Source organism: Colossoma macropomum, unplaced genomic scaffold, assembly GCF_904425465.1.
Source record: "Colossoma macropomum unplaced genomic scaffold, Colossoma_macropomum, whole genome shotgun sequence".
In the NCBI taxonomy this organism is placed as follows: Eukaryota; Metazoa; Chordata; class Actinopteri; order Characiformes; family Serrasalmidae; genus Colossoma; species Colossoma macropomum.
The window spans coordinates 25,288,786-25,310,047 of record NW_023494795.1 but is presented as its reverse complement, the minus strand read 5'-3'; the positions used below and the strand labels follow the sequence as shown (position 1 = coordinate 25,310,047).

General features: G+C 40.7%; 1 protein-coding gene across 4 annotated transcripts in view; it reads left to right on the top strand.

Annotated features, from left to right (window-relative positions):
- Positions 1–21,262, top strand: part of sipa1l1 (signal-induced proliferation-associated 1 like 1) — a 104,915-nt gene that overhangs the window by 73,079 nt on the left and 10,574 nt on the right. For all 4 annotated transcript variants that reach the window (XM_036581986.1, XM_036581983.1, XM_036581984.1 and 1 more), the window contains 8 exons: positions 525–628; positions 731–888; positions 5,500–6,079; positions 8,120–8,394; positions 11,542–11,832; positions 12,062–12,214; positions 13,557–13,678; positions 21,094–21,191. In XM_036581986.1, the coding sequence (XP_036437879.1) occupies positions 525–628; positions 731–888; positions 5,500–6,079; positions 8,120–8,394; positions 11,542–11,832; positions 12,062–12,214; positions 13,557–13,678; positions 21,094–21,191 (1,781 nt within the window). The remainder of the gene's footprint in view (positions 1–524; positions 629–730; positions 889–5,499; positions 6,080–8,119; positions 8,395–11,541; positions 11,833–12,061; positions 12,215–13,556; positions 13,679–21,093; positions 21,192–21,262) is intronic.

The following is a 21,262-nucleotide window of genomic DNA, read 5'->3' as shown; positions in this document are numbered from 1 at the left end:
GTGAACACATAAGTTTTAACATTTAATTTCATACAGGTTGCACAAGAGATACATAGCTGATTCTTTGGTTGATTTAAGTGATTCCACTTTCTGTTTTAGGTTTATGGCATCGTAACATCTACCAGTTAGCCTACAAAGCAATAACCTCCACTTCCTGCAGTGTATTGGCTGTCTTTCCATAGAGTGTAGGCCCACGTAGATGTTTCCATTTTGCTCAGTGTGTTTCCACTGTGGTTGTAGGTCAAGCACTTAGTCAGAAACATAAGTGACAGCATAATATGATTTATTTCATTTTTGTATTCCAAACTGCACATGCCTTTTTCATTATGATGAAGTACACAAATACTAAGATGTTTCTGGATATGTATATATTAACGTATTTCACTCCAGAGCCTAAGTGGCCAGAGCTTGTTCTGTCTTAAACAGATGGCAGACTTAGGGTTATCAGAGTTGTAGGGAAGAACACAAGTTTTACAGTGGTTGAGTAGTTATCCTATTTGTAACTTAAGCTGTTTCTGTTGCAGCGGACTCAACTGGCACACATTCCTTATATACCACTTACAAAGACTATGAAATAATGTTCCATGTCTCTACTATGTTGCCCTACACGCCCAACAACAAACAGCAGGTAAGGAGCCCTCAGAAAATAAAAAAAAAACAGATGTTCTTAATCTCCAGTTGTTATGTTTGAACTCATTAATAATTTGCTTGGTTGTTTTGTTCCCTGCAGTTGCTAAGGAAGCGACACATTGGAAATGACATTGTCACCATTGTGTTCCAAGAACCTGGAGCAAAGGCCTTCAGCCCTAAGAACATCCGCTCTCACTTTCAACACGTCTTTGTGGTGGTGCAGGTGCACAACCCCTGCTCTGACAACACGTGCTACAGGTGAGTCTCATTACTGAGGTGAAGGTACTTTTCCATAATGTTGGTCTGTAGGCCCCTCCGCTTTTTAAGACTAAAAGAGCAGTTCAGTGATCTCTGGTGGAAATGCATAAAAGTTTCTGAGTTCGAGAAAATGTTTCTTGGGTGGAAACAGAGCTACAGTGCCATCAGTGGGACAACTTGAGCCCTGTTTTGGATCATGGTGTGTATTTTTATGCAATTTGTGGTCAGCCTACGTTCAGCATGTCCCCTGTGTGTCTCTTCTTGGTCTCCATGGCTGAGCTTTCAGCTGTGATCTGACTGTATATTTCCCTGGAGAGTTCCACTCTAAACCACTTCAAATATGTCAGGCTTGCTTAATTTCACTCACTGCCTCTGTGGACTGTTTATCTGGAAGGTTTGTTGATTTTGTACTTCGTGCTCTCTTTAAAGGTGCATTGAGACGAGGCAATTGGGGGAAATCGTTGCTTGTTTATTTCCTTCTCGCTAAGTTTTGAAGTTGGCCACGGCTCTACAGACCTTGCTCTACTCTGTCAGATTCTGTTAGTGTTTTTTGCTTTAGATCTCTCAGTAGAAATGTCATGGAGGAACTAGAGGAAATGAAGCCAGAATTACAGTTTCTCATACTCATTCCTTCTTCTGTCTCTGTTTTGTTTAGGGCTGCACGATTACTCGCATTCATATCATTGTAACAACACTATCCTTAATTAACGAACTGCAGGTCTGTTTACCTTAAACTGCTTGCAGTGGTGAAAGTATTACATAGGGATATAAATAATTAACTGTTAACTCATAAATTAAGAATTTTTCGACAAATGCTGCTAAAATCGTAATTCAATTTCGTTTCATTTCTAGCAAATAAAAGTACATGAAGCCAAAGCTAGTCCTGTCATGGCATATATGTTTGTTTTAAATTGGTCTTGTAATGAGTGATAAATATAAATTGAGAACTTAAGAATATAGAACTTCTCAGCAGCCCATTGTTATATAATCTGGAACTGCTGTCTGAAATATAGAATCTGTTTTATAATGGATATTTTGATGTGTTTTGTCCTGAATTTTAAGCTTGCTTGTTAACAATCAAGTGTTACAATTATTGACAGTTTTTATTTTGACTAATTTTATTTTGCACTTTGCATACCAAGGCAAGTTTATTTATATAGCATTTTTCATACACTCTTGTCATTCAAAGTGCTTTACGAATGGTAAAATACATAGTAGTAAATGATGTGTTTGTAATTTTGCACTTTGCTACTTGCTTAAAGATTACTTCAGTTTTCATTTGTTTAAATTTCTGTTTGTTTAGGTATCTGTTTAGTGAAACAAAACTTGTTACACACTTAAAGACAAGCTATTTTAATTTTTTTTTGTTTTTTTCCCCCTGTTCTTTCTTTCCTTTTGTCCAATTTATCTGCTCAATTATCTCCATAATGGTAGTCATTGCCAAATCCCACCTACTCTCTGAATCTTATCAACCATCTGGTGACAGAAAGCCTTACTTTTCTCTGAGATATGTGAAACTGGCTGCTGGATATTTTTCAAGCTCCAACATAGTAGGATAGCAGCTGATTGCGCTTGAGAAGCACTGACTGCCCAGTTTTGTACAGAAACACCCACGATTGGCCAGCACCACTGTAGACGGACAAGAGAAGAGAAGTAAGCTGTGGCCAGTTGTGCTTTATTGGTCTCTCTGCAGTGGATGGCTGTGACATCATCAGGATTTGAACTTCTGTGATAGCACGCAACCCCCTCAGCCACCTGGGAGCCCTTTCTGTCCTTTCTCTCTTTTCTCTTCTTTCTCTGTTTCGCCTCGGTGGATCTTGTGGAGGCTTTAATTGCTGATGCGCCTCATTGTGTGCTGTGTTAATTGTTCCCAGCAGGCAGCCTCATTGGTTAACAGAACATGCAGAGATGATGTTGGGAAGTTACAGAAGCCTGCACTAAACCGAGCTCTCCAGAACAAAGCCCCAAATGAGAGAGACACAACAAACTGGAGAGCTGCTTAGCCACTCTTGCCAATTGCACCCACCTCAATAGAGTTCAACAGGGCCAAGCATGGCATACAGTTCGATATGATGGTTAGTGTTGCTCCTCCTTTCCCCACACCCCCTCCCAGTGTACCCATCAAATCTGGGGGCTGAATCCTTCTCCATTTTATTTCAGGTTTAGTCTTCTCCTCAGTGGGGATCACTTTTGAAAGCTTTAATATTAATCTACTTTGTCAGGTGCATGAAGCTTCAGCAGGTACGTTTGCAGTTGTCATTAGTTGTTGTGCAGTAGTATTTCCTTAAGTGACTTAAAGAGCTTTATGGGGTGTTTATGGAGGCTGTTAATGTTTTATGTGCGCACCTGCTGTTTTAAGGACTGTGCCTGTTCCTTAAACTGTGACTTTGAACTGCGATTCTTAAATTGTTCTAATCAAACTTTAATCAAATCCACATGCAAAACATGTTTAAAGATTGAAAGAAAAATTATGTTGTAAGGTTAGAAAATGTGAAGGTTGTCAGTGATGAGTGGTTATGTTGAGTCGATCAAAGACTATTAACCTCTTTATACAGAAGAAACGCAAGTGAGACGAAGCTTGTTGAGCATGCAAACTCTGGTTTGCTATTTCTACATCTGCGTATTTCCAAGCTGTCTTCTGTGTGGGCTGTGTTCGCTGTAGACCCCGGACGCTAAAGCATCCCACACGCTGTGTATTTATACTCTAGATATGTAATCCAGTTTGCCTCTCTACTTAAGCCATAGGGGTCAGGCCAGAACAATAAAGCAGCCCCCTTTGCCGTGAGTCAGTGCCCTTTCAGTCGCCCCACACAACTCAGTAGTGCATTTTATTTGGGTGGAATGTGTGCTGTGTTTTTCCTGACCTTCAGAAAGCGAGTGGCACCCATTTGGTTTGGTTGTTGTATACCACTGACTGTGTTCCAGCCATTGTGTGGTTTTAGAACACTTGATGTTCATTGAAAAGAGCATAGCAGAGGAAAGATCCACTTTTGTGTGGCCATTTCTCCAGACATATCCAGGTGTGAATGACAGTTGTCAGATGCATAGTGGTAGGAGTAATTAGTTTTCAGTTTCATCTACTGTTCATTCTTGGAATTCCTGTAGCCTGTCCATTGCTAAATGATCAGATTCTGTTGTTTGATGGGTTACATCCCAGTTGAGTTACCTCTGTGGTCAATAGGCTAAATCAGTTAATAAAGCAGTAAACCACCAGAGGCCATGTGCAGTAACATACCCTTAAACAAGCTTTGAATTGTATATTACTTTTATAAATCAATACAATACAATGTAATTAAATGCATCAAATAATTTATTTATTATTGATGATGATGATGATGATGCTTTCAGTGACTTTAAATTCTTCAGATGTTTGGTTCACCACCACTGTGAACAATTCTGACTTTGTTCTGACTTTCAATTCTGAGTATGTTTCTCTTATACTAAACATTTTACATCAAACCACTCTGAATTGCTTTCTTTACTTCTTAACAATTTAATTATGCAGAAACTGGGAAAAATCGTTGACATTCCCCTTTGATTGAGTTGATTTGCATGGCTCATCAAATGGGATTTTAGAACCGGACCTTGCAGTTTTATAATGGTCCATTTAACATTACACAGTCTTAAACTACAGTATTCAGAATTCACAGAGGGCTTCAGATAAGAATCTCAGAATATAAAATAAACTCTGGTCAAGTGGATGACTGGGCCGGTTCAGTCTTGCTCAGCTATATCATTGTAATCATATTGAGCATATAGCAAAATGCAGCCTTAAGCTCTACATGCAGTTGTTTTTTTGGTGTTTATAGCCGGTCTTTGCTTGGCACAAACATTTCATGAAGAATCTTAGACGCATTCCTTCCTGTGTATCTATCCTGTTTCCAATCTGTCCTTTACCTCCTTTTCCCCCCTCTTTCCTGCCTCTGTCATTGTAAGAGCGAAGAGAGCCAGTCTTCAGCAGGCCTCATTACAGCTCTGCCTGGCCAACCACTCATGAGTTCCATGCATTCCAGACAGAACAGGAAGCTTTAGATGTCCATTCCAGAGGCTTAATGAAAGGAAAAGGAGAGGGGGAGAGGTGAGAGAGAGAGGGAGAGAGAGAAGGAGTGGGAGGCTTTTTAGAAACGGAATATAGAATACAAAAAATCAAGCTGAGTTCTGCAGAGTCTCTCCAAGTTTACTCCCACAAAATGTCCCTTGTGCGACAAGTGCTGTTAAAGAACAATAGCTTATTTATAAGTAAGAACATTCAGAATTTTCCTGGTGTATATCAATTTATAGGGGATTTTTGACAGTCTGTATATTTTTTCATTGGCACAAATTCTAATAAGAAAAGTTGTTGCCCTAGGTGAAGGTATTTTTATCTTCATCCATATTGAAGACCATGAAGAGAGGTAGAACTCCACTCTTCTAAACTGCAGCCATATCCTGCCTGGAAAAAGTTCTGCTCATCCATAAACATCAAACCCTTCAGCATGGTTTGGTGATGGTTCAACAATTATCTTGTGCAGGCAGCATGCGATCTATATTTGTTGAATATTTCATTGTTTAAAATTCTCTCTTTCCCCTCTCTTCTGTCTCTCTCTCGTCTTTAAACTTTTTTTTCCTCAGCGTGGCGGTGGCTCGTTCCAGAGACGTCCCTGCGTTTGGGCCGCCCATTCCGGAAGGCGTGAAGTTTCCCAAATCTACCGTCTTTCGGGACTTCCTGCTGGCCAAGGTCATCAACGCGGAGAACGCCGCTCACAAGTCGGACAAATTCCGTGCCATGGCCACCCGCACTCGGCAGGAGTACCTGAGAGACCTGGCCGAGCGCCACGTGACCAGCACCCCCATAGACCCCTCGGGCAAGTTCCCATTCATCTCACTGGCCCACAAGCGCAAGGAGAAGAGCCGGCCGTACCCCGGGGCTGAGCTGCGCAGTCCAGGTGCCATCACCTGGCCCGTGTATGCAGAGGACCATGGAGCGGGAGGAGAGCTGGAGGCCTTGCTGGCCATCTCCAACGACTTCTTGATTCTGGTGGATCCTGAGGCCAAGGCCGTGGTGTTTAACTGCGCTGTACGGGACGTCATTGGCTGGACAATGGGAAGCCCCGCCTCCATGAAGATTTTCTATGAGCGTGGAGAAAACATCTCACTGCGTTCCATCAACAACAACACGGAAGACTTCAGAGAGGTCGTCAAACGCCTGGAGGTGCGAGAGTTTAGTGGCTGGAATCTATATTTTTGTGTGCATAAATACATTGCCTCACAGCTGAATTCACTGTTTTTTGTGGCATCACAGAAACGGTCCATTTACATATATCCACATATTCAGCCTACAGCATTTTTAACCCACCGATTGACGCTGAGGTTATAAAGAGTGTTTCAGCTGAGGCAGCTTATTGAAAGAGGCATAAGACAGGGTAGCCAATTAGAGCAGATGTTATTTACATGCATCAGTCTTAAAGGCACAGCAGCAAAAACTGTCTATTAAATTAAGTGATGGAGAGGCTGTAATGTCATGTAAAAATGAAATATGACTTTTTGGTACATAAAACCACACGTGTTGTAAATGGACCAAGAAAAAACGTAAAATAAAAGAAAATGTAGGATAAGGGCACTTTTAGTAAGAACAAATACTTGCAAAGGTTTTGTTAACATAAAACAACCATTTACTAAAATTTGTAGTCTGTTTCACAACACTGGGCTTTAGGCCTGGGCGATATCTAAAAATAATTAGCACAATATTTTCTTGTTAAAAATTGCGATTATCGATAATATGAGTCTAAGGTCACCCTAGGCCAAGCTGTGGAGCAGTGGAACTGCATTCTCTAGAGTGATGGAGCACCAACCGATACCTTTGGGATGATTTGGAGTGAGAATTGTGATGCAGAACTAATCATCCAACATGAAAACCTGATCTTACTAATGCTTCTGCTGCTGAATGCAATCAGATTCTCACAGCAGTGTTTGGCCATGTAGTGTATGTAAATATGTTGGTTTTTGTGACATCACAAAACAGTGTATTCAAAATGAGCTGTTTTTGCAGCTTGCTTACTATGTCTGAGTGAGATGCTAACAGTATATTTTCTAACTTTCTTTGTTTACACACTATGTCAAAAGGTATAGTTTTCCATAATAAGGAAGAGCAAGGTTAGAAAACATACATGTATGTTATAAATCTAGTCTCCAAACCTTTGATAGCGAAGTAGTGCATGTGGTGTTTTGAAAGATTTGGACAAGTGGGTGGTACTTACAGGGCTTTAAAATTCTGACCCTGGAGTGCCACAGCACTGATCAGTTTAATGTTTTCCTGTGCTGTAGTGCACCTGATTTAATTCATCATCTATTTGTCTCTTTAGAGACCTAGACTAGGTGCGTTGACTGGGGAAAGCTTTCTATGTGGAATTACTCTATCCCTAGAGCATGCAGGTTTTGTGGTTCAAAAGAACCTTGCACTGGTATTCCCCCCTCCACAACAGATATGAATCAGCTACCCTTTTCTTCATACCTTACGTTGCGTTATTGTATTCTGTCGAGAGTCATTCGTTTTAGCGCTAACGAGGACTTGGCCTATAAGAGAGGCTTGTGGCTCACACAGAACTGTGCGGAGGCTGGAATGTACTTTTTGTTTGGCCACCTGCCCATGATGTCACTCTCCAAGTGCAGGAGCTGTTACCATGGTAACTACTCAGCGAACTGAATGTTCGTGGTCTCCATCGCAGCGCTGAGACGCAAAAGCCTGCTTTTCCGGATACTGATAAGTCCTAGCATTTGGCTACAAATGGTTTTGAGTAGAGAATTTCCTGCTGACAGTGTCATTTTACTTCATCACTAATGTTATGTGTAAAACTGGGTAATCACATGTAACCAGATATCTTTTTATACTGTTTAAAATGGCTTGTGCAAGATTGTAGGCCCACATGATGCAGTGTTTTGTTCAGTTTACAAAAGCCTTACAGAGAGAACAAAGATCTGTCCCTGGAACATGCATCTCTATCGGAGATCTGATTGTGGTATATGTATACCAACCACTGATGTACAACCAAGCTAGCGTTAGTGCATGTCTTACCTCGGCTGTCTGACAAAGTTGTAAAGAAAACAGCAGTTGTATTCTTATTCAGCACAAAATGCCAAATAGTCACTGTGTATATGTATGTGTTCATGTAATGCTGGTGATCTTAGTTTTATTTATATGCAACTCCAGAAGGCGCATACTTGATCTTATATTCTATACGTCCTTGTACCTCAGCACCTGACTAAAGGCTGTGAGACCACTGAGATGACCCTTCGCAGAAACGGCCTGGGTCAGCTGGGCTTCCACGTCAACTATGAGGGCATTGTGGCCGAGGTGGAGCCCTATGGATATGCCTGGCAAGCAGGCCTGCGCCAGGGCAGCCGACTGGTGGAGATTTGCAAGGTGGCCGTGGCAACGCTCTCCCATGAACAGATGATTGACCTGTTGCGGACCTCCGTCACCGTGAAGGTGGTGATCATTCCACCTCATGAGGATTCCACACCTCGAAGGTATGGTATGAGGGGGCAGCCCTCTTCTAGCATGCTTCAGTGTGATGTTAAAGCAATAGTTTGGCCTAACCCCTTAAATGGCCAGGGCCCACCGGCAGGCCCAAAGTTTTATTACACACTTCTATAATGTAAGACTAGCTCTGCCAGTTTGCATTGGAATCTCTATAGTTACTGATAAAATAAGCCTTAGTATGTAATAAGCCTGGAATTTTAAGATGTTAAACTAAAATCAGCCAAGACATTCACTAGAGCTTCTAGAACAGAGGTCCTCAAATCTGGACTTTTAAATCAAGTTTCTGGTCCAGGATTTTGTATTCATTATCATTGATTACATAAGCCAGGACCTTAAACTGGAATCAGGGTCCAGATTTGAAGTCGTCTATACTAGGCCAAGAAAGCTAACAATAATGGAACCTTATGTGGACAGGAATATGTGACAGAGCTAAAATGTTTAGTAGCAGGGATCTTGAAGCTTGTAAGTACATGTGTCCGTTTTGTATAGACACCAGTTTGTCAATTAGTGACAGACCACATAAGCAAGTCTGTTTCTGATTACTTAAATGGATAGTTCACGGATTTACAAATCAAAATTCATGTCCTTGTCACCAGAACATGAAAACAACTTCAGTGCACCCCATGAGCTTTTTCTTATGGTCAAATTGTGACACTTGATGTCACAAGAGCCAAAACACTTCACCTTCAAACTACAAGAGGCAGGGTGAAAGGTGTTCACGCAGGAGTAGTAACTTGCAGCCAAATGTCAATTGATCTTTCAGGGAGGCGGACAGACAGATGCATTCACATACTCAGATTGTAAACAAACTAGCTGCTGTGAGCGCTGCCACACACGGAAGTGTTGAAGAATAATTTTTTGACAATAACAGCCTTGTGGGCGCATACAGAAGTCTGACTAAACATATTGGAGCCACAATAAAGAGCTACAAAACCTTATCAAACCCAGGAAAATGTAGCAAATCCAACCCTGCAGAATGTATTAGAACATCTTATTTCTTTTGCCAGGTCTCGGCTTCAGGGTTTAAATGAGTACAGTGCCCTCCACAAATATTGGCACCCCTGGTAAACATGAGCAAAAACAGGACTTAAAAACATTATTGCTTGTCTTTTTTTAAACTTTCATCCAAAATAATATAAAAAAAATCTAACCTTTTACGAAATAAGTATTTTTTTCAAATCTATTTGGCACGATTGTTGGCACACCTTCATTTAATCCTTTATGCAGCCTTCCTTTGCAAAGATAACAGCTCTGAGTCTTCTCATATAATGCTTAATGAGACAGGAGAACGCATGGCAAAGGATCTGAGTCCATTTCTCAATACAGAACCTCTCTAGATCCTTCAGATTCTGAGGTCCACACTGTGTCCTCTTCAGCTCATCCCCCAGGTTTTGAGTTTGTTGGTCCTTGACAGCAGAGGCTTTTTTCTGGCAACCCCCCCAAACAATTTGTGGTTTCATACATGGTGTTTGGCTTTGGTGTGGGACACGTTCTAACCCCAAATTTTCCAGTTGTGATCATTCGAGATTTTTTGTCCACTCTAACCACCCTCCTCATTGTAAGTGGGGTCAGTATAGACATACGTCCTCTTCCTGACAGATTATTAACATCTCCAGTTGTTTTAAACTTCTTTATTATTGATCTGAAAGTAGAAATTTTCAGCTGTTTAGCTATTTTCTTGTAGCCACCTTTTGTTGTACATCATTGCTGTTTATCTGGTCTTTCTCATAGTGATGGATAACTGAGGGAATTTGGCCTGTGTTTCATCTGATATTTATGCCCCAGTGAAACAGGAAGTCATGGCTGACCATTTAAGTGCTTCCAATGAGTCGGAACTTTAAAACAAAACGTGAACTTCAGTTAGATTTTACTCTTAAGAATCTCTACGGGTAACTGTGGCACACACAGATTTAAGAAAAATATTATTTTCATGACTAGATTTAGTTTTGTTCTTTCAATCATTATACTTTAAATACGATTTTTGCTGATATTTTGAATGAAAGATATATTTTGTGTACCTCATTTTGCTCAAGATTACCAGGGGTACCAGTATATGTGGAGGGCATATGCTGCTCACACAAACTTTACTCATCCATGAAATGCAGGTAACGTACACAGAGATGATCATATCTCTAAATTTCAAGGAAAATTTGATTTACTGCTGAGAACGTTAGCCAGGTGCAACAGTTAGCAGAAAAGCAGCGCTCACCTCAGACTCTCAGACTTGGACTTTTTGAGGTGATAATGGGAGGCATGTACTAATGACTCCTACACATTCTGGAAAGGCAGTTTCTTTTACTTTGTTACTTTGTTACTTTGTTACTGTGCTTGCACGTCACATTCAAGGTCCTATGGACTGAAATGTTGATCGCATACTCTCATATTTGATCCTCTGTTTTATTTTGCTTTTTAATTGTCTGTTGGTATATAATGAGAGATGACACTCCTCACTTGCACTTTTTTCTAAATTTTGCACACAGAACAAATTGTCCGGATTGTTTTCGTTAATAGTGCATAATTATCAAGGACTCAAAAAAGGGCTCATAATTATGAAGAACTCAAAACAAACTCACTTTCTGTTTCTAGTATCAGCCTGCAGGAAAACACACCCATGAGAGTAGCTTTTTACCACATTGCACTGTGGAAATTCTAGTGTTTTAGATAAGGCTTATAGAGACTCCAGTAGGAAATAAATATGTGATTTTTTTTTTTTTCTTAATTTATTTTTGGTAGAATCTGCTGGGGCACTTTGAACCAGTTTTGTGCAGTATTTGGATTCTACTCCGTAGAACAGCAGTGATTCCCTTTAGCAGCTACAGTTTTGAGGCAAATATGTGATGATTTAGCCATGCAGTTTGCACAGTGCTAATTGGTGGATGTAAGCTTCCATTATTTGTTAGATACATTAGCCATGTAGCACCAGTGTAAAAGAAGAAGAAGCAGGCTTTGAATGTGTAAGAAGCAGACTTTGGATATTAAAATTTCCTAATTGACATTTAAAGTAAGGGAAAAAATGTGCAAATGAGCCTTTTTGCTGAGGAATAGTTCCTTTAACATTGATGATGGTTAGATTGCCTGCTCAGCAGTATAATATCACTCCTCCTGTCCATGTCTAATCTGGCTTTAACATGTAGGGGCTGTTCGGAGCTGTACCGCATGCCGGTGGGAGAGTATAAGGGAAGCGGTGACAGCGGTTCCTTCGAGTACAAGTTTCCTTTCCGCAGCAACAACAACAAATGGCAGCGCACATCCTCCAGCCCCCAGCAGTCCCTTACCGCCTCACCCCAGAGCCACAGTGGCACCCCCAACCGCGCTGTCAGCCTGGGGGCCAGCATGGGCAAGACACTATCTGCTGAGCGCCCAGAGAGGGCCGCTGCTATCCCCCGCAGTGTGTCCAGTGACGGACGGCCTTTGGACTCCAAGAGGTTTGTAAAGCCCCAGTGGAATTATGAGATGGTGGGGCTTGACAAGTTGTCAAACCATCCCCGTTTCTTTTTTGTTTTGTTTTGTTTTTTTGTTTTGTTTTTGTTTTTTTGCCCTACTGTGCTCTTTTTCCGTTTCTTGTAATGTCCCAACATATCCTCTTGTTTACGTGTTTCCTACTCCTCCTTTCTGTCTCTTTTCTTTGTGTATCTCTCTTTATCTGTCTCTCAGGATGTCTCCGGGCTCGGAGAACTACTCGCTGGCCTCCTCTATCGTGATGAGCCGTTCCCCTCACAACCGCAGCTCCCCCAGCAACCTCTCCTGCTCCAGTGATACAGGCTCGGGTGGTTCCGCCCACTGGAGGCAAAAGTCCATGCCTGAGGGGTGAGCCTCTCTGAGCTACAGCAGCACCCTCTTTCTCTACATTTCTGCTCTGTCCTTCCGTGCCCTCCCCCAAAATTCCTGTATTACTTTGTGTTGAGCCATCACTGTATCCTCCCTTTTGTCATGGTTTATTCACCCAATGATTGATCGACTGGGTTATCCATGCTTACCCTTGGACGTCTGGTTATTATTGTCCTTTTTACTGTACTGTTTATTTACATACTTACGTAGTGAATCGCATTTATGTTTGATTTGCATTGACTGATTTGATTGTTTACTGGTGATTATTTCATTTGTTTTGATGTTAAAAAATTTACAAACATGGCAAAGTTTTTACTTTCTGTAAAAGAATACTACTAAATAATAACTGTCAGTTTCAAATCATACTAAATCACTCTAAAAACCATCAGTCTTAAAATTACAAATGTGATATTGATTGAAAGTTAGGAATCTGCTACTTTACTGAATTTCTCTGCTTGTTACTGCTTGTTAAGTAGTACTATGCAAACGTCAGAGACTACCTTTCATTAATTTCCAGATAAAACGGCAATTAAGTGCAAGTTATTCTCTCTATAGGAGATATTTCTGAGGAGATTAGATATAAGATAATTCACTTCCAAAAATGGACTTGAAAATGGAGAGAAAATGTGACTTCTAACAACCATGAAAGACCTGGTAGACCACCAAAACTGTCCCTGTCAGATAAACAGTACTTTAGGCTGTCATCTTTGAGAGAGAGATAGGAAAAAATCAAGCTCCACTATGACTTTAGATCTGAAAAAATCCACAGGTGTTTCTGTCCATCCTTTCACTGTGAGAAGACAAGTCATTACCATGGGTCTGAAAGGACGTGTAACTGTTTAGAAGCCATTATTGAGAATGGAAATAGACCAAAAAATTGCAAATCTAACAGAAAAGCGGCTGGTGTTCTCAGAACAAGAACTCTGCCTCCCCAGAGTCCAGACCTCAGTATCATTGAATGTGTTTAGGATTTCTTGGATCGTGAGAAGCAGAAAATGCGACCAAGTTCTAAGACTGAACTTCGGAGGTCTGGAAAAATATCCCTGCAGATTTCTTTGAAAAACTGCAAGGCTACTGAAAAGAATAGGAAGCTGTAGTAAAAGCATAGAGTGAACACACTTAATACTGCAAAAATGTATAAATTTAGTTGTTTAGGCTTCTGTGTAATTTTCTGGTAATTGTTTTCTACTGTTTTCCTGATGCTGAAGTATGACTGACTTGTACTTAGAGGCCATTTTGACTGTAAATGACAAACAAGGATCTCTGACTTTTAGACTTTGTGTAATCTGTAGTGTGAATTGTTGTAATCTGTGTGTTGCAGATTTGGGCCGAACAGACACTCTCCTCTCCCACCGGAGCGGCAGATGATGGGTGAGGGGGGCAGCAGCGGCAAGTCGACCCCTAGCTGGCCCAGGGTGGACGACTCGGACAGAGCAGCAGCAGGTCAGCCCACTGCCCATTAATCACTGATTAACCATCGACTGGGGGAGTCAGAGTGAAAGAATGAGTGAGCGAGTTAGTGACTAAGCGAAAAAGGATGGACTGGGTGAATTAGTTAATGAGGAGAATGCCTATTTCAATGAATGGAAGGAAATAAGAAGTACAGGCAGGAAAGGGAAAAATGATGATGATGAAAGCCTATGAATGGGTAAACATGTTTATAAGAAAAGTTACCAAAAGCCAAAACAGAACTAGAACCTCTTTTCACCACATCTCAGATTATCAATGAAGGACCAAAAGAAAAATATTAATGCTGGTGCTGTATCTTTGCCTCTCGGCCTCCCACAGTCAGGCAGCTCTAGCAGCGAAACGCAGCTGTGTGTGTGGAGACGTTCACGCCGCTCCTCAGGAACACCATATGAAAAGGAAATTGCATGCTAATGAACTGTCTCCATGGAGCTTCATCCAGCCAAGAGCCAGCATTATTTCCTTAAGCACAGCTCAGTGCCTTTGAGAACCAGTTCTTCGTTGTTTTTTGTCCAGTGTGCAGTAATTGCTGTAATTGAAGGGGAGTGGAAATGAAGGATTGCTTTGACCCCTAAAGCTGTGTGGGTTCTTTTACCTTCTGAAGCCCGTCTGTGCACTAAGCAGACTAACCTGTGATCTCTCAGCCGTGGATTTGAATCTCAGCACACGTTCTCTCCCACACATGGCTAAGAATAAACAGTGTATTATTCTGAGCACACAGAATATGGAAGCCAGAATACACACACACACACCTCTGTGTACTTTCTTAAAGGGCCTATATCATAGAAAACTGAATCTTTTTTAAAACAAATCCTCAGTCCTTACAGTCCATATGTAGAAACTAAGCTGCTTTTGAATTCAGTGTTTGTGATGTCACAAAACTAATACATTTACATATATCTATGTAAAATCTATGTAGGTAAACTGCAAGAAAAACTGTAGAAGATGGCCCTTTTAAAATTAAGAGGTTATTGTAGTATGTGAACATAGTTTTAAATCGTATCATTCTCTATATTGTCTATGCTATTCTTTATGGTCAAAATGCAGAAATGAAGCTGCAAAACAGCCCTTCTTGAATTCACTGACTGTGTGTTCACTGATTCATATGAAAATTAATTCTGATAATTTTTGGTACATAAAGCCACACAAAAGTTCTAAGTTGACCTCAGGGAAATGAATAAAATAGAAGAACGATTATAGGGTAAATTTAAGGTGAATGTGTACGTTGTAGACAGTAGAATGTTCTCTTTGTCCAGCTGGCCTTGGCAGTCTCCTACCGCTGTTGCCCTGTGCTTGTGTTTGACAGCCTCTCAGCTCAATTTATGTCAGTCTTCATCTCTCGCTCTCTTGCTCTCGTTCTAAGTAAATGGTTACCTTGTTGCTCTTTGATTACTGGCTCATTTTATATTGCCATGACATAACTAAATCAGATAAGACAGTTATTGTAAACATTTACATAGGGATGGGCAATGTGAGTATTTTTATCGTTAATGTGATAAATTACATTACACTAAGCTTTCAGAGTGAATTGTGGATATCCTCAGTACTTAAAGAATACTAACTAACTGCAGTTTTATTATTCACAGAGCATAATTAGTCTTGTTTTTATTTTCTTTTATAAATGTGATATTGCTGGTACATTTTTGTCTGTTCCGACTTTAAAAAGCTCAGAAAAACAGAAATATCATGATGCACATCATTTATATTTGTGCCATTTTGGCCACCCCTACATTTACATTACGCTGACATACCAAAAGTCATGAAGCAGGAATTAGTGTTGTGTAGGACCCCTTTAGCCCTATGAAGTTTAGCAACTCAACGTAGCATAAGTTCCACAATTGGACAGAAGATGTCTGAAGGAGCGTTAAGCCATGTCGTCTGGATAGCCGCCCACAGCTCCGTGGTATTTGTAGGTGCAGAATCTCGGGTGCGAATGGATCTCTCCACCACAATCCCACAAATAATTAATTGGGCTCATGTCTGGAGAATGTGCAGGCCACACAATTTGTCGGAACTCTCTAGGAGAGTTCTGACTGTCTAGTGGACCCAATGCATGCCATGAGAATACACCCAACACCAATATGGAACCACCACCAGCTTGCACAGAGCTTTGTTGACAGCTGGAGTCCATGGTTTAATGGGGTCTGCGCCACACATGAACCCTACCATCAGCCCGAAACAGTTGTTACTCTGACTCATCGGATGACGCCACATGTTGCCAATCCTCTAGGGTCCGGTTAGCAACCTCATGAGCCCAGGTGAGGTGCTGTGTTAAGAGGCACTCTCTTGGGTCTTCTGCTCGCATGTCCCATGGAACTGCTGCACTGACCTGCAGGCTATGCGTGTGCGGCCTCCTGTATTGAGTGTGGATGTGATTTCTGCCAGAGTCAGTTGTCTGTTTGCATGGACAGCTCTAGCCAGACACCGCCGGTCACGATTTGTTAAGCAGCGCAATGGGGCCATTGCGCTGTCCACTGAGTGGTAGTGCCTTCTATGATATAATCCCAGGACACAAGTGACACTGTGGATTAAATATTAAATGTCTGCACAACTTCGGAAATGGAATTTCCCCATCCGTCTGGTGCCAACTATCATGCCTCATTTGAACTGCGATAATTCATGTCACCTTGCCTTTAGCACATTGGCCAGTATTCATCTTTACTCACAAGATAACACCTCACAACTTTCCTGTGTGGCCGTTCCCTAGCTGTCCCCCAAGGTAACGCCACTTCATAATCAATTTACATACTGCTATCCCATGACTTTGTTGTGTCAGTGTATTTATTTAAACAATTTACATTGTTTACTAGATGCTGTTATCCAGAGCCACTTACCATAAGCAGTGAATGTATCGGTATCTAACAACAAATCTTTAAACAAATAGATAAAGTAACTTGGTGTAGGATAGATTTTCCCTTTGCTTTCTTTAGATGTTGAACTCTTGTGGGTAAACTTGCAGAAAACCATCTTTTTACAGAAGAGTCAGTATTTTTGCCCTCAGCACTGATGGCTTCAAACAGTTGACAATCATTGCCAAGCTAGTTTTGTGTTTGTGAGACCAAATGTTCTCTACAGGATTTAAATCTGGACTCTGACCAGGCCAAACCCATCAGTAAAAAAACATTGTTTTGGGCTTGGACCATTTTTTTTTTTCTTTCACAGGAGTGTGTATCGTCACTGTTATCTTCAAAATGGCAACTTTACTAGAGAAGGAAAAACATTCCTAATGTGTAATAAAAGTCAATATAACAAGATTTTTGTCTGATCAGTTTTGGACCGTTTCTGTTGGTGAGTTCATCATAAAATTATTAAAATTATGCAAAAGAATTATAGATGCTGCTAATTATTCCAGAATGTCCCTTTACTTTTAATTAGAACCATATGTCACATATGAATTAATTTATTGCTCAAAATGGTAAAAATAGAACTGAACAATATATAGATAAACCTATGGTGCAGTAGAAGTGTGTAAGACTGTGTAAGGACACAGCAGCTGCTCTGGGCTCAGCAAAATGATGCTGAATGTTGTATCACATCCTAATTTCTCAAATCATTTGTCTTGTGCTTCCCATATACTTACATCTACAACTGGTAGACACTACTGCAAAATATTATAAGTCATGCATACTGTCAGTCTCAGATGAGAAGGTATCAGTTACTGGTATAGCTCTGGACAGCGGTAGAGGATGTAGGATGGACAGATGGAAGGATAGTCTTTGACACTAACCTGTATCGAGTGAAAGGTGGAACACTAAAGTGCTGTCGTACTGCAGAATCATAAAGTACGTAAATATCTCCATTTTGCTGTCGGTACAGTTGTGTAAGCAGAACTTTGTGTTTCTGTAACAACCCCACTCTCTCTTTCTCTCTCTCTCTCTTGGTTTCTCTCTCTTGCTTTCTCTCGATTTCTCTCTCTCTCTCTCTCTCTCGATTTCTCTCTCTCTCTCTCTCTCTCTCTCTCTCTCTCTCTCTCTCGGTTTCTCTCTCTCTCTCTCTCCCGGTTTTTCTCTCTGTTTCTCTCTCTCTCTCTCTGTGTTTCTCTTTCTCTTTCTCTCTCTCTCTCTGTGTTTCTCTTTCTCTTTCTCTCTCTCTCTCTCTCTCTCTCTCTCTCTCTCTCTCTCTCTCTCTGTTTCTCTCTTACACTTTCTCTTCCGTCTCTTTCTCTCACTCTGTTTCTCTATCGCTCCATCCCCCCCTTCTCTCTCCAGATTTCTCTCTCACTCAAGATCTTACTCTTACGACTTCACGCTGCTCCCCTTTCATTTTTTTTTTTCTTTTTCCCCTTCTTCTCTTCATTCCTGGACATCACCGCATGTCTCCTGTGTTTGACAGGAATCCTCCCATTCTTTCATTCCTTCTTGGTTGGCTGAAATGACTTGGCTTGGCCTCACCCTTCTCTCTGTCTCTCTGGTATTTTTCTTTGTTACCATTTCATTCTAAGGATGTGGGTGGTTCTGGTGGTTGAGTTGCCCACCTCTGTTCTTACTTTGACCCCTTTTAGTTTCCTCACATGTCCTGCTCTTTCTCTCTCAGCCTTGGCCAGTAATAACAGGGTGCAGCCCACATTAAACACATCCCGACCAGTCTGTGCAATAGACTGTGCTGCCTGTACACTGAATGGGTTGCTGCAGCCTAGAATTATTCTCCTCTCTCATAATTGTGGACGTCCGTTCAGGTCACGAAAGACCGGTGCTCGATTTTTGACCTGCCTCAGATATATATTCAAAATAGCTTCCAGGAAAAATGCCAGTACACAAGGGTTTACTTTAGGGCAGATTTGTACTTGGAAGGCTGTCATTGGATGGAAATTATAGATGCTGCATGACACTACATTAAACGGCATTTCAATGGAAACAAATTAAATGGTAAGGTAGTCAGACTAGCTCACTGTGATTGTGTATTCAGTAATGTAAAAGGGTTTACTGTTGTAATTTGTAATCGCTTTATTCTTAGTAATAATTTCCTTAGCATGGTGACAAAGTGTTCCACCCCAAGGAGGGACACAGGCAGGAAGCAAAGTGCTGAGAATGGGAAGGAAATGCTTTTCACTCAGGACTGAAGGAAATACCCCCCTCTGTGCCATTCAGAATGCCATGCAGGTTTGCGGATGTGCATACAGGAAAAGGACCCTCCTTGGTACCACAATCGCAATTGAGAAAAATGAAGTGTGTGTGTATTTGTGTACATGAACTGTACTGTACAGATTTTGTTTATCCACAGACAGAAGTGCATTTTTGTAAATGACTCACTGTGCGGGCAGTAGGTGATTGGGCAGTGACACACTTTTTCTTGCTCTGTTCTATCACATTGGATTTGAAATGAAAAACTGACTATAGGGCTAAAGTGCAGGTTGTCAGCTTAATGTTCTGAGCAAAGTCTGTATGTACAGTACTTTGCAAAAATCAGGTAGGCACCTGAGAAAATCATTTTTAAAAATACTGTTTGTCTGGGCAGTAACCACTTTTTGCTCAGATAAAACACTAATATTGCAAATAATATTAAATATAATATATTTCAAATATCTATTTTATGAATGGCAATGTTTTCATTTACCCATTTGCAAATCTCTCCTCAAGGAAGCCCAGTGTTTATGGTTACCATCCAGTACCTAGTTAATCTAATCAGTCCTACATTAAATGAATCATGCGATGGCTGAGGACATTGAGGAGATATCTGGAACTAAACTTATTTAAACTCAACTACTTTTTTTAAAAAACAAAACGTTCTGGCTACTTTGTACTGTATTGCTGTTTGTTTGCATTTATTTTAATGTTGCATAATGGTTTTACAAGCAGAAGCACACTTACTGTCCAGATAAATGGTTTTAAACAATTTGTTTACATGTGTAAGACTTGCACAGTGCTGTATATATGAAGATACAGGAAGTGCTGACTGATGCCAGTTTACTATGTTTTTCATATATGTATCTGCTGATGTAGACATTGAGACTACATCTACCTGGTTTGTACTATGCACAAAATTCTCTAGTGGTTCTCTACCAAATCTATAATGCAATTTCTGCTTCTTTCTGCTTCTTTGAGTCTTTCTGCCTTCACTTTATCAAGTGAAGAGCCAAAATGTTACATGCCCTCCAATTAAAGGAATGGTTTACCGATAGAGCACAAGCACGGTAGATCAGCAATGACATATGTGGTGCCTGAAGTTTTCTTCTTCAGGTGTGCAGTGGGGCTGTGCCTAAAGTAGCTAATGGTAATCTGTTACATTTGCCAAATAAAAATAATTGTTGGGTGAAACTTATATTATATTAGCCTCATAGTTCTAGTGCACAACTAAAGAAGCAAACTTCAGACACTGACCATGTCTTGACTAATTGAATGTTTGGAGTGAGGAGGTAAATTACGAATTTAATTTTTTGCCAAACTAACACTGAAGTGTTTTGTACTTTAACGTAGTGGATTTTCGGTTGAAACAATGACTAATGTTGAGATACAATTGGGGTAATATGGGCAATATGATGATATTTACTGTTATTGTGATAAGTTGAATAATAATATTCTTTTGTTAGTGTATAGTGGATGTTGTAAGTGCTTAAAAACTAATCAACTACAGATTTCATTACAAACAAAATTGAATAGAAATGTGGCACCACTTGTTTTTTTTGTTTGTTTTAGTGATACATAATGTGTTGAAGTATTTTACATCAAAGTATGTTACATTTTTGCCCATCCACTTACTTAAGGGCTACCTTGTATGTATACATGCACTTCACTGGTTGGTTTATATCATTCTAAGGCTAGAGATCCTACCAGTAGCACCTGGTGGAAAGCTTGCAGATGCCTCTTCACTTCCATCTCTCTTTCTCTCTCTCTAGCTCATTCTCTCTCTAGCTCATTCTCTATCTAGCTCTAGCTCTTCCTCTCACGCTTGCCTTTTCTTTCTCACCCTCGCTCTTTCTCTCTCACCCTTTCAGATTCCTTCTCCTTCTGAAAACTGTTCCCTAATTGCTTGTGCCATCTATTTTTGTGATGCTGGCCGTTATGTAACACCTCAGCAATTACACAATAGTTTCATTTACACAGAATATACTGTCATGAAGAAGCTGGGCCTGATCACACTGAGCTTCCATGGTCAGCTTTATTGAACTTCTTTGTAAGTGGAATCTAATGTGACAGGGTTGAATATAGGGATATTTAGTAATGAGAGGGGTAATGGAAGTGTCAGCTCTTAGGCGTTTGTGTGTGGGGGTGTGTTGTGTTGATGACATTGCCTGGTATAATGAGTCTCAAGTGTTTCTCAAGTGTCCTTTTTTTCCTCCCCGCTGTTTTGTTCTCTTTTTCATCAGCAGTTTTTTGTCAATTAAGCACCCACTGAATATGCTGTTCTATAGCATGTATTGGATAGTAATCATTTTTTCTCTCTATGTTCTGCAGATGCTCCAGTTGCTAAGCCTGGACCTTCCTATTCAGGCGGCCCACGCATCCAGCGGCAGGAGCAGGTCATTCACCTCTCCCCGAAGAAGAGCAGCCAGGTGGGTGGAGACACTCTGCTCTAGTCTTCATCAGTCTGCAGCCTTGTAATTCTCCATTTAAATAGCTTCTG